Source organism: Hippopotamus amphibius, chromosome 4 (genome assembly GCF_030028045.1).
Source record: "Hippopotamus amphibius kiboko isolate mHipAmp2 chromosome 4, mHipAmp2.hap2, whole genome shotgun sequence".
Classification (NCBI taxonomy): domain Eukaryota; kingdom Metazoa; phylum Chordata; class Mammalia; order Artiodactyla; family Hippopotamidae; genus Hippopotamus; species Hippopotamus amphibius.
The window spans coordinates 92,291,551-92,305,928 of NC_080189.1; the positions used below are offsets into that span (position 1 = coordinate 92,291,551).

Here is a 14,378-nt window from a genome sequence, read left to right on the forward strand (position 1 = left end):
GGCTACATCTTGCCCATGCTGTAGTTTGCTGATCCCTAGACTAGACATTGATAATGCAAACTAAGAAATAAAAGATGACAGGACAAAGCTTACTTTTTTTTCTTTCTTCTTCCCTCCCTTCCTCCCTTCTTCCCTCACTCCCTTCCTTCCTTCCTTTTTTTTTATTTACTTATCTATGTACATACATACGTCTGTATATCTGTTTGTGTTTGTTTTGTTTGTTTTGTTTTGGCAGCTGACAGCACACAGAAACTAATGAGGCAGTCCTAGAAGGTTGGAAAGCCAGATTACCAGCCTCTCAAACTCAGCCAGAGGAGTACACTGTAATGGACTAACTGTAACAGTTACCAGGTACTGAGCCTACACAACTGACATGGAGATTCTGTGGACTACAAATCATTCATAATATTCAAAGTGGATACAGTTACAAGATATTCTTTTTGCATTCCAATGACCTGTCACATAAGTTTTTCCTATGGCAACTTTTTTGACAACCAATGTCTTCATCGAATTTCCTTGAATTCTCCATGAAGGTCCAGAGAAAAGGGAAGCAATGAGAGAAGCTTGCTTCATTGTGGCAATAATTGAAGTATCATTATTTATTTATAACAACTAAAGGGCTGTTTGGTACTTGGGGATCTGACAACACCCAAGACATATTATATCCTTCCTAAGACATTTAGATAAACAAAGTTAAGAAATCCTGGGGACAGCGACCTGTGATTCTTCCAAGTTCTATTTCAGAAAAGGCTGTTATATTCACTTTTAGCAGCAAACAAGCACAGAGAACTCTCTTTTGAAGAAATTTCACCAGAAATCCAAGATCTACACAGGCAGAAAATATTTCATAGCAATATACTGTTTGTTAGAGTTTCAGGTAAGTTGAAATCACTTTAAAAAAACTACAGTGTGGTCTGATATAACCATGAGGATAAAGTTCAATGGTTAAGTGAGTTACCATCTATTCAGAAAGAGGCTGTTGGCAGGAGGCATTTTTACAGCATGCGCTTTCCTATTAGAATATAGTCTTCAAGAGACTTGTGTGGGTTTGTAAGCAATCATTAGTGAAGCTTCCCACTACACTTAAAAACATATGCCTAAATACTGTTTTTGAAAATGACACAAGTGTTTAAATACCAAAATAAAAAGTCTACGTGAAGGTGCCAGATACTCATGTGGTAAGAAAAGCCAAAGAATTTGTGCAAAAGCATGTTTCTTACTGCCCTCTATCTAAACACTGCTGAACAGTTTATAAAGACTAGAAAATTCCATCCATGAAACCTATATATTTTATGTAGACTTTCATGAAAAAAACAACCTGAATGTGACATCAGAGTCCACCTTTAAGAAACAAAAACACTAACCAGCGAAGAAGATACCTGCACTTCCATGTTCACTGTAGCATTATTCACAATAGCCAAGATCTGGAAACAAACTAACTGTCTGTTGACAGATGAACAGAAAAAGAAGCGTGGTTTAAAATACAACAGAATATTACTCTGCCATAGAAAGAATGAAACCTTGCCATTTGAGAAAACATGAATGGAACTTGATGGCATTACGCTAAGCGAAAAAAGTCATACAGAGAGAAAGACAAGTACTGTATGTTCTCACTTATATGTGGAATGTAAAAAAACAAAAACAGAAACAAAATAAAAAACCACATTCATTACCAGAGGTGGAGAGAGGAAAAATAAAATGAAGGCAATCAAAAGGTACACACTTCCAGTTATGACACATAAGTACTAGGGATGTAATGTACATACCCACAGCTATTGGATGTACTACAGTTACACTGCTGTATGATATATATGAAAGCTGTTAAGAGAATAAATCCTAAGAGTTCTCATTAGAAGGAAAAATATTTTTTCTTTCTTTTTATTGCATCTATATGAGATGATGACGTTAACTAAACTTATTGCAATAATCACTTCATGATATAAATCAAACTGCTGCGTTGTGCGCCTTAAACTTATACAATGATGTACGTCAATTATATCTCAATAAAACTGGGAGGAAAAAGAGTCCACCTTTAAGATAGGCTTCAAAAGGAAAACAAGAAAGCAGTCATTTTTTTTCTGAGTAATATGAGACATTAGAGAGAGATGTGACTCTAAATGACCCCTTCACTTCAGGAAAAAATATTTTATTTTCAAATGCAAACTCCACGTTGGAGGATCAGAATCAAGGCTAAAAGAAACTCTTTGTAGTTATGTATATGGAGGTAACTGAGGAACACATTTTTATGTAAATGAAGATTAGCTTTTGCAATCAGTTGTGAATTCATTTCATTGTACAAGTAGCAGTGGATATAGTTATGATTTTCAATTCATCTTGACAAATATTTAATGAGCTTACCAGGTCCTGTGAGATGCCCAGAGAGACATGACATATCAAGGTGAAACAGAACCTTGAGAGGAATGTGTGGTAATGAATACAAATACGGGAGACTGGATTAAGCACTGGGTACAGAGTCTTAGAAGTGAACAGGGTGAGGCCAGACACTATAAAACTCCTTGGGGAAAACAGGCAGAACACTCTATGACATAAACCAAAGCAAGATCCTTTTTGACCCACCTCCTAGAATCATGGACATAAAATCAAGAATAAACAAATGCGACCTCATGAAACTTAAAAGCTTTTGAACAGCAAAAGAAACCATAAACAAGACAGGAAGACAACCCTCAGAGTGGGAGAAAATACTTGCCAATGAAGCAACGGACAAAGGATTAATCTCCAAAATATACAAGCAGCTCATGAAGCTTAATACCAAAAAAGCAAATAACCCAATCCACAAATGGGCAGAAGACCTAAATAGACATTTCTCCAAAGAAGACATACAGATGGCCAACAAACACATGAAAAGATGCTCAACATCACTCATCATCAGAGAAATGCAAGTCAAAGCCACAATGAGGTATCACCTCACACCAGTCAGAATGGCTATCATCAAAAAATCTAGAAACAACAAATGTTGGAGAAGGTGTGGAGAAAAGGGAACTCTCCTGCACTGCTGGTGGGAATGTAAGTTGGTACAGCCACTATGGTAAACAGTTTGGAGGTTCCTGAAAAAACTAAAAATGGAACTGCCACATGACCCAGTAATCCCACTACTGGGCACATACCCTGAGAAAACCATAATCCAAAAAGATACATGTACCATAATGTTTATTGCAGCACTATTTACAATAGCCAGGACATGGAAGCAACCTAAATGCCCATCAACAGATGAATGGATAAAGAAGATGTGGCACATATATACAATGGAATATTACTCAGCCATAAAAAGGAATGAAATGGAGCTATATGTAATGAGGTGGATAGACCTAGAGACTGTCATACAGAGCAAAGTAAGCCAGAAAGAGAAAAACAAATACTGTATGCCAACTCATATATATGGAATCTAAAAAACTGATGAACCCAGTGACAGGTTAAGAATAAAGATGCAGATGCAGAGAATGGACTGGAAGACATGAGGTTGGGTGGGGGGATGAAGGGGAAGCTGGGACAAAGCAAGAGAGTAGCACAGACATAGATACACTGCCAACTGTAAAACAGATTGCTAGTGGGAAGCTGCTGTATAACAAAGGGAGATCAACTCGATGATGGGTGATGCCATAGAGGGCCAGGACAGGGAAGGTGGGAGGGAGTTGCGGGAGGGAGGGGATATGGGGATATATGTATAAATACACCTGATTCACTTTGGTGTACCTCAAAAGCTGCTACAAGAGTGTAAAGCAATTATATTCCAATAAAGAGCTTAAAAGAAAAAGAGAAAAAGAAGTGAATAGGGACTTCCCTGGTTGTCCATTGGGTAAGACTCTGCACTCACAATACAGGGGGCCTGGGTTCCATCCCTGGTCGGGAACTAGATCCCAAAGGCATGCTGCAACTAAGAAGTCCGTATGCTGCAACTAAAAGATCTCGCATGACACAACTAAAGATCCTGCGTGCCGCAATGAAGATCTCGAGTGCCGTAACTAAGATCCAGTGCAGCCAAAATAAATAAATAAATATTAAAAAAAAATGAACTGAATAAACTGAGTTTGAAGCATGATGTTTGAAATGTTGATGGTTTGAAATGTTAACGGGTCATACAACTTGTGTCACCTAATAACAAGTTGTAAATGCAAATACTGAGCTCACAAAATGGCAAGGACTAGAGATACACATTTGGGATTTCTTTGCACAGACCAATGAAAACCAAATGAATGACTGAAATGGCCAAAGAATATGTAAAAATAAGAGGACTGTGGGCAGAACCTCGAGAAACACCTACACTCATGGGGAGGAGGAAGCCAGGCTAATGAAGGAAACTGAGAGAGGACTGCTAGAGACAGAGGAAAATTATGTGACTTGCGGCTGAAACAACAGGTAAAGAGTGGTTCTACGATGCCCAATGATGCAAACAGGATATGGAGGCATTTCAATGGTAAAGAATATTGGATTTTCTTATCGTAAGAACGCTGAAGACCTTGGCAAAATCAGCAATATAACAGAGGTGGCAGCAGGTGAAGGTACAGGCCTAGTTTCATATGCTGGCATAAGGCTTCTAAACCCAGGATTTGGTGGAGGGAGGAAATGTAAGAATAAAGTATATAGTGATATAATTGAAAAATGTCCTGGAGATGGCAGGAAAGCACAGATGATTCCATGTGTTTATGAAGAGGTCACAAAATTTGTTTTAGTTGAGAGAACACTCATGCTTAAAATATCCCATCCCTTCATTCATCTCATTACCTTATTTCACCATAATATGTGCCAGGAACTGTTCTAGATGCTTTACGTATATTACTCATTTGTTCCTCACAACAATCCTATAAAGTAATCCATTTTAACTCCATTTTACAGATGTAGAAACTGAAGCATAGAGACATTAAAAACCTCAGAGTCAGACAGAAGTAAACACTGGAGTTTTTCTGATTTCAACATCATACCCTTAGCAACTACGCTCTTTTATTACACATTAAGTGTAGTTTGAGCTCAAACACTTACCTGTTCCTAGAAACAGAACATGGTATCTACCATCAGCAGCATTCACTCGATCCACAGCTATTTTTGTGTACTTATAGTCAGTGCCTATACGAACAATCAAAGGCCTTCTGTGGATTGGGTAGATGGAATTGTACATGAGAGGGTGGTTCCGAATAAAAGTGACAACGTCATCTGGGAACTCCTTGGTGGTTCGCATATTGGGTGTAAATGCTCCTCCCGGGCACTAAAAAACATTTTTAAAAGGACTAAGTTAATACAATAGTGGCTTTATTTTAATAATAATCAAAAGACCTCTATTTTTCAAAATACTCAGAAACTTAAGTTGTTGTAAGTGTATCTGCCACCCACTGAGGAGAAAACAGCATGACTCTATATAGTATCTGTAGAAACTGAATATACAAGTTGTATAATTTGATCATTTAAATAGGCTACATCCACTTATCCTGCCCTGTTTTGTTTTCAGAGAGGAGCTGACACCATTTGGTATATGATAACTTTTCACCCTTCTCATCCATTGCTTTTCTATTTCTTATTCTGTGCCAGGTCCAGTGTTGTTAGAAAAAAAGATACTGTGGATAAATTAGGTGATCAATTATCAAATTCAATCAGAACCTTAACGTGAGAGAGTGTTATTCTATCTGATCCCCTTTCCCAAAAGAGGGCTCTCTGAAGCTGGGGTTTGGATTGGATATGGTAAACTAGACCTGATAATTTCCCTCTGGAAAACACGCCAGTGATTTCCATTACTTTCAGAATAAAATCCCAACAGTTTAGCATGGCTATAAGCCCCCGAATGTCTGGCCTGCATCTGTGTCTATCACCCTCATCGTCCGTGCTCTTCCTGAGACTCAAGCCAGCTCTCCCTCCAGGACCTTGGCACTTGCTTTTCCCTGCCTGGATTACTCTTCTTCAGACAACTCCATGGTTTTCTCTGTTGCCTCACTCAGTTCTCAATTCAACAGTTACTTCCTTAAAGGTGAGGACACATATAAAAATAGCTCCCCATCGCCATCTTCACTCTCTGTCTCCTTAGCTTGTTTTATTTTTCATCACAGCTCTATTTACCTGTGTGTAATACATTTGTTGCTTGTATCTTTAAGGTCTGTTTCTTCCTCTAGACTGTAAGCTAACTGGGTATATTTTATTCTTTATTTTACCCCCAGACCTAATAAATAAAGCTGACACATGTTAACTATTCAACAAAGAGTAGTTGAATGAGTGAATTACTCTATTATATCTGACATCCAATTTTGGTGCAGGGGCTGTATGAAACAGGGGCCTCAATTCTGGTGAGGAGAGGAAAGATTTAGAGCACCAAGTTTAAAGGGACAGAAAGAAGGCAATAATGAGATCTAAAAATGACTGCTGGACAGCTTCAGCGGTTCTGGAAAGGGGGCATGACAAGGGCTTCTGAGAAGAGAATTCCATTTACAGGGCACCTGAGGCCAAATTCAAGGGTAGGCTGGGAGGTGCTGAAGCTTGGAACTTAAACCCATTCACCACTAGCAGCCGAGTGTTAAGTTATATGAGCAACGTATAATCTTTTAACACGTACAAACATTATGTGTCCAACCCTATTAAATACTGTCAATATCTCTACTTTCAGAAACAAAAACACCTGGTCATATTTTTTTTAAAAACAAAAGCACTACTCTTCTAGTTTTCATTCATCCTCTTTAGAGAGGTACAAAGTGAAAGGGAAGCAACAAAGCAAGCTTCCTGATCAACGGCAGTGGGTGTGACGTTTGTGGTGAATGGCAAGATGTGATGTGTACAGTAATTAATGAAATATTATACCTTACTCGAAAGTGGCAATGAACACTTGTCTTTAGTTGACTGCTCCTATGCAGGACTATAAGCCTAGTGTGGCCACATTCTAACAGAAGATGGAAATGTGGAATTTTATGTGAAATCTGCCAAAATTTTAATGTTGACTCGATGGAAAAAAAAAAAAGAAACAACTTTAGGGACCAAACAAAACATGGAAATTTCTGGGTTAAATCCATGCAACAGCTATTCTACAATGTCAGTGCTTCTGGGCCAGTATTGCCCGATCGTCCTACATTTGCAAATAAGTCTCAGCAAATTATGAATGTGCTTTCACTCATTTGAACTGTATCATCCTGAACGCATTTTTAGACTACCTTCGACCAGTTAACATTACTAGAATTTTTTTAAATAGGACCAATATATATAGTTCTCTTTTTGTAGAAAGGCATAAAGAGCAAACAAATGATTCACTAAAGACAGATAATGAGACAAGTAATAAAACTAAGCTTCTCATTCATTATCCCATTAACTAGACTTTCCTCTGGGATTTATATGCTTTCCCCTTAGGAAAAAGTATTGTATTTAAATATGCATGTTTATAAGTTGCCTACAATAAAAGACCAAATGAGGACAAAGAATTCCATGTGAGGGTATTCTAAACTGATGGGTGTGTTCCATCCTTCTGAACAGTGCAGTATTATGGGTGTTTTCTAGCCTCATTCCTCACACAAATTGGAAAAAAGGGAAATACATTGCTCACTGAATGAAAACATGGAAAGAACAAGCGCATGGGCAATTTAAATAGTTCCAGCCCTTCATAAAGCACCACAAACGATGGTCTGCTAAGCTGAGAAGTATCTTTAAATATTTGCAAGTATTCTCATTTGTAAATTCCAGAAAGATCCAAAGTTAGCCTATATTACTAAGCAATTTATATAATTTTCAGTTAGTAATTATTTTCATGTGTGATAAGTTTATTAAATTATAAGTGTCTAGTTTCTGGGTTTTACTTGACAGTAATTGAAATTTAGATAAAAATTACTTTTCAGTTGCTCAAAACCATAGTTATTAAATAGTAACCCAAATAAATCAACTCAAATCTATTTTTTATATTCATGCAAATGTTTTCTATTTGGGACTTTTATATTCACAATAAACTTTTTGTTTAGGTCTTTTTTATACATCTTTATTGGAGTATAATTGCTTTGCAGTGTGGTGTTAGTTTCTGTTGTACAACAAAGTACAACAAACTTTTTACTTAGAAGCAAGGGTCTCCTAGTAAAAGTTTATTTTCAAAATTACAGAAGAATTCTTTTGGACAACAGTTAATTTTTCCATTGATTCATGGCATAAACCTTGCAGACAAGACACAGAATGAGTGACAATGATAGTGATTACCCTTTGCAGACTCTCTATTTGGATCTGTGAGTTTGCTCACTATAAAACCACCAAGTATAAATAAGATGCGATTAACGTATCCCTCCCCTTGTGATATATGAAAGCGTGTGTATTGAAACCTCAAGATAATATAAAACCCAGGCGCTACAATTAAATAAAGGCTTTGTCCATTAATTGGGCTGCTGTCTCATTCTTAAGAAGGATAAGTTTGCTCTACAAATAAGTAATTTTGGTTAAACTTCTCCTTTAAGTGTTTGTTTTTCCTCCAGTTATAGCTTTCTGTTTATCAAGCGGTGATAAGCACTCTTTTTTTTTTGAGTAAAGACATTTTAAGTGTTTTGATTACTAAAGTGCAAAGTGAAATGCTAGAACAATAAGAATGCCATATTAAGGAAGTATCCCTAATTTCCTTCCTGTTCTCAGGTAATCTTGAGCATCTGCTCCTAATCCACTCACCCACTTATACTAGTTTTCAGCATTAATATATTCACATATTAATTCATATGTCAATTCTTTGGACAGCTTTTATTCAAAATGCATTTTGGTGTGCCAAGTAGGGGACTTAAGAATAGGGAGCTACTATTGTCTTCTAGACACAAGTGATCTAGCAAGGAAGATGGACATATTCAAAGTAAAATAACAACTGAGATATAATTTAAGATAAATATAAAATAAATAACAGAGCTTGGTTTATGATCAATAAGAGCCAATACTTTTTAAATGAATTTAGAATACTAGAGAACTTAAGGCTGCCAGAATTAGTGAAGAGGTTTAGAGATTAAAAAAACAGAGTTTGGAATATTTAGGGAACTATAATTCTTGGGGCAATCTGGAATCACAGAGCACAAAGTGAAGGAAAGAGATAGGAGTTGAGGACAGGTAACAGAAAATAAATGCAAAAGTAACCACAGAAGGAGTGACTGGCATGTTCAAAAGGAGCTTGACCTAACACTTAAAGGACCAGTGGTATATGGATAAATAAATGGACATAAATAAATGATATTCTAGAACCTGGGCTAGTTTCTAGCATTGGTCTTTGAAACTTGTGTTCTGAGAGAAACTGATACTACATTTAAACCCTTGGTAATCTAGGCCCTTTATTTAAAGCCCAAAGAACTACACAGTTGAAGACTTGTGTTTATGCACCAGCAGGCCCTCATCTTCCTTGTACCTATCCTCCATGACTTAAAACAGCCCTTTGTTCCAGTCCTGCTATCCCGTGCAGAGCTTTTACGACTCACTAATTTCTATCTTTCACTTGTAATGTATGCAGTAACTTTTGCCTGAAACACCCCTCCTTACTTATCCAAAGTATCCACATCAACTACCCTTTGGGACCGGTGCAATCTCATATATGTTTACATGCCTTTCCAAACAAGGCTGTCCCATGACAATCTTTTTTTCTCTAGGCTCCAATAATATTTATTGTCTGCTTTATTCATGTCTTGCATAATTATGTGAAACCATATGTAATTAACTTTTTATGTCTACATGCCTCATGTGTTCAATTTTATTGTAAATTTTGCCAACAATGTTTTAAAATATCTGAGGAATAGAAATGCTTCTAATGTAAGAACAACCAAAAGATGCATGCAACTGACAAAAGTGCCAGCAAAAAAGTTTCTTTTTCTTGCCACCACTAACTGTGTGGATCATGAATTTTCTGTGTTCTTTTTGCTACACCAGGTTATAAACATGTTCAAAGCATGGTGATTGAAGCAGATGGTTCTGGTCCACTTACAAACAGATGTTAAAAGTGAACACTTTTGTGAGGTTCTGCTTTAACAGTATAGTATAAGCAAACACAATCTTCTACAGAAGCTTAAACACGTTGCATCAGAATAATGTAATGTGTTAGCTCAGCCACAGAGAGAATCTGCAGTCTCTGGCTGCCCTTTGTAACATACCGAAGGTGTCTTATTTCCTCCACAAACTTGTATTACTTATGGAAAAACATTATGACACAATTGGCAGGCTTCTTCCTACTGACTTGGGCTTGCTAGTTGGGACAGTTTGCTAACACAGCTATCAACACTGCTTTAAAAGAAGCACCTACTGAGAACATTAGAACGAGGGTAGAGGATTTCTGCCAGTGTCATTTCTTTAAGAATCCAGTCATATATTTATGAGGTTGACTTGGCAACTGGACTACTGTATAGGGAAATAAAGTATGGCGATCAGAGTTGATCCTACGTTGGGAGGCTTCAGGGCAACATTCTTAACCCTAGTGAAAAAGTAATGCTTTGGGTCAATTGGCTGTAGGTCTTCTGGCTACACAAAGGGGATAGTAAACCTTAGAAGTCCAGGAAAGAGACAGATTCTGGCTACTCTGAGTCAGAACTGACTTCATGGTGTTTTGCTCAGTGAAGGGTGGAGGGACTGAATCTTCAGGGAGGTATGCTTTTCCAGGAGGAGTTCCAGAGATCATTCCTCCACCCAGCCTCTTTTATTCCCTGAGGATCACTCATCTGACTTTTTTTTTTTTTTTTTAATTTAAAGGAGTTGCTCTGGTCTCAGCACCAGATGTAAGAAACCACATTATAGAAATATGTCTCAAGTGCTGACTACTCACTCCCTTTTTTCATGGAGTCTACTCCAGCTGTGTGTCACTAAGCCCTGGCTTATTTCACACTGCTTTGGAACAGGAAAGAATGCTTATTCTTAGGAGCTCAGAAATAGTGAAAAGTGGAACTGTTAGCAGAATTTTCTAATTTAGCATTGGTTTATTTTGTTTTACTGAAAAGGATTTATCTATTCTCACATTTTATGTAGGATAATTGCTATTCAACATGAGTGTTCTTCTCACTGTGATTTGCAGAGTCCTTTTGAGCTGCTACTGGTTGAAGAGACTTATGAGGCGCTGTAGGACCAGGGAGGGTGCTTTCTTTAGGGGAAAACCCCCTGATTTGTAACATCTGCCAATTTCCATGGTGTATCTCACCATGGCCAATTTCAAGTTGCTAATGTAATGTCCTTAATCGAGATGTAAACAGAATCTCTTCTTGCCAGCCAGATACAAGCAACTCCAGTACACACTGAGGTTCAGGCCTCGAACCCTGATTCAATGAGCGTGGCTCTCTTTTATCTGTATCCGAGGGGTTTCTCTTAAGGTTTTGTTTTGGGGAAATGCAATTTTATTCAGTTTACAAATCAGTTGCTCCTGTATTAAGCCCACATATACTTTGTTCAAAAGAATAACTGATGAAAGCATATGCAATCACAATCACCTCTTAATTTTCTGATTTAAGATGAAGCAATGACTTCGCCAAATTCAAATACCAAATAATTTTCAAATATATGACATATCTTTGCATACATTAGTGAATCATTTGAAAATACATGAACTGCATTCAATGAAGTAATGAGAGCCCCCAGTTATGATGGAATCTGAAAGTTACTCAACTTCCCCTCTGCTTTCCTTTCTCTTATGTAAACCCTGCTTCTTATCCAACACACTCCAACTTGAGGTACCCTAAGATGGATATGTCTGTTGACTTCTTTTCCTTGTATGGTACCAAATAATTAAATGTTTCTTCCATCTTCTGTTGAGCTATAAGCATCAAAGAGAGATCATTTAAGAGGAGATTATGAATTCTACAGCAAGGCTAAGTGGGCAGCCATGATTAACTACAACTTTTTAAAAACAATTCTTTCATGGATAAGTAGCAATTCTGATAATCTTTCCAAAGTTAATTAAAAGTTAATTGTTCTAATAAAATATATATCAATGACTAATCTTTGAGCTTCCCAGCCAGGGAACCAAACCTGAGCCCTTTTAATTTTGAATAAATATGTTCTTTAAAGGCTTTGCATATTGTTTTCTTTTTTAAAAAAATTTGACAGTATACTTTAAGATAAGGAGAAAGCAAAGGAGTAAATAATTCATTGCAAATAAACTTTAATAACACAAAAATAAAGTGAATCAACAGTCAGTAAAAATTACGATGGATCAATGTCTGAAAACATATGGACAAAGGGAATTTCATATTCAAAAAAAAAGGAAAAACCAACATTTTAAGTAAATATTACTTTAATAACTATCCTTCAATTTTTTATAAAATAATTCTTTACTTACCTCCAACCCATTTTATAAATATAACCTTATTTCATGAAATGCAAGAATATAAGAGAATTATATTCCTCTTGATGGTCAATTGTGTACCATCTCCTCTCAATCAGTGTGCTGTATGATATTTTACAGAAATAGAAACTAATCAATATTCTAGAATGCAACATAGCATTATTATGGTCCAAATTAAAAACAATAGTAAGACTGTGATCCTTGTCCTAGAAAAACTCAGTTCTAATCTGCCAGTGTACTGTCTGTAACTTATCCCTTAATAGTACAATGTTGCAAGACATGGTTATATCTGTATGCCTCAAAACTTTGTAAGTATTTTATTTGAATTATAACCGCTTTCATTGCCATTACTTGCTAACACATACCATTTTATTTCTTTGAGAAATACACAACATGAAATTTTTAACTAAATATATCCCTAAAGTTGAAATATCTCCACATGCTTTATTTCTAAACTAATTCTCACATGATTACTCTTTCATTAAAATAGATGAGATTCCTTAATATAAGGAAGGATTGTGAAAAGCAACTAGCATTCAAATTCTTGGGCTGCCTCCAAAACGTTAACACTTTCCAAGCTATGGTCTTTATGCCAACAAAATTAGGAAAATATCTTTCCCCTGTCTAACATATCCAGCTGTCTTGAATTATAAATGAGATTTAATTATCAATAGCACTTAGAAAAAATTGTACAGAATGCTGTAACATATATTTGTAAAATCCCAAATCTAAGAGCCCGTGAGCTGAAAAATTATAAGTATACCAGTAGGCCTATGGCTGCATTTAATAAACATCAACATGCTATTCATTTCTAAGTAAGTTATATTTTTCAAAAAAGTAAAAAAACAAAGAAACTTTCCTAGATACTTACAGTTCCAGGGCGAGGATAAGGAATTCTGCCCTGGTAGGAAATCAGCTGATGGTTGGGCCCTTCTTTGTGGGCAAAAGGCCCATTAAACACAGTCTGTATATCAGATAAATGATACACACACACTGCTGATCCTTTAAAAACTGAGCTACAAGAGAAAACAGAAAGATATTAATTTTCTTATTTTTTAAATTTAAATGCAATTTAAAAATTACATGGCAAAATTTGTGACAAAAAGTTGATGTAATTCATCATGAAAAAGTTGAATGCTATGGTACATATTGTAAAGCTAAAAAACTTCTACTGTTTTGAAATAAGCCATTGATATAAAAAGCATTAAAACATTTAGCTCATTCATGGAGTTAGTAGACAATAAGTTATAGAAAAGTACTCAAAGTACTTGTCCAAAATGTAGGACAAGTCAAAGAAGTTTCTAATTGGTTTATCTTACAGAAGATAGTCAACAAAAAATGAATTGACGATTTATTAAAAAATATGACTTGAATTCTAAATCACTATCAGCAAAACCTATCATAGTTTAACTCACAGAAATAAATCTTAATAAGAGAATACTGTATTTCTTTTTCTTAAGATTATTTTAATGTGAGAGTGTTCTTACAATGTTGTCCTAAATAGTAGTTGGAGAAATTGTTGTAAACTTTCCCTGTTAGTCACAGAAGAAAAGAATAGAGTCAAAAAAAAAAAAGGGAAGAAAAAAAAAGAAAAATTCATTAAATTATGTTTAGTCAATAAAATCTCATAAACTTATTTGGATCATTACTGAAAACTATTTCCATTGTCACTAGGTGGATTGACTAAAACCAACATTTTTCTGACTCAGATGCCTAATGGGAAACTTAGATGCCCATTTAAAAAACCAAGATATATTATTAATCATTAGCATTAATAGTCAGACCTGACAATTAAAAATGCTTCTGTGCTAAAGATACTGGTGTTGGGAAAGACAGAAACTAGGGAAATATTTTTTTGAGACATTTTCTTCTAAAGAATTTGGTTCTTTTCGCTTTGTTCGATTTTTGGTGAGTTAAATCAAGACTATTTTCTTTGTTAAAACAGGAGTTAAACTCATCCTGAAGGCCATCTTTTTAGATATTTTATGGGGCAAAGTAAATATGGTTTATAATCAACATCCCTGTGATTCTTTTACTGTGAATGGCTCATTATAGTTTACGATTATACCACATTTCCCCACTACAGAGGAATGGTAAAATCTTTAGATTTTCATTTTGTAGTTGATTATCTACT

At 35.9% G+C, this 14,378-nt stretch overlaps 1 protein-coding gene across 5 annotated transcripts in view; it reads right to left on the reverse strand.

The window, feature by feature from the left end:
- The window catches only part of SEMA3C (semaphorin 3C), a 171,182-nt gene that overhangs the window by 44,126 nt on the left and 112,678 nt on the right, over positions 1 to 14,378 (reverse strand). For all 5 annotated transcript variants that reach the window (XM_057730790.1, XM_057730791.1, XM_057730792.1 and 2 more), the window contains exons 11-12: positions 13,116 to 13,260; positions 4,996 to 5,218 (exon numbers count right to left, since the gene is read on the reverse strand). In XM_057730790.1, the coding sequence (XP_057586773.1) occupies positions 4,996 to 5,218; positions 13,116 to 13,260 (368 nt within the window). The remainder of the gene's footprint in view (positions 1 to 4,995; positions 5,219 to 13,115; positions 13,261 to 14,378) is intronic.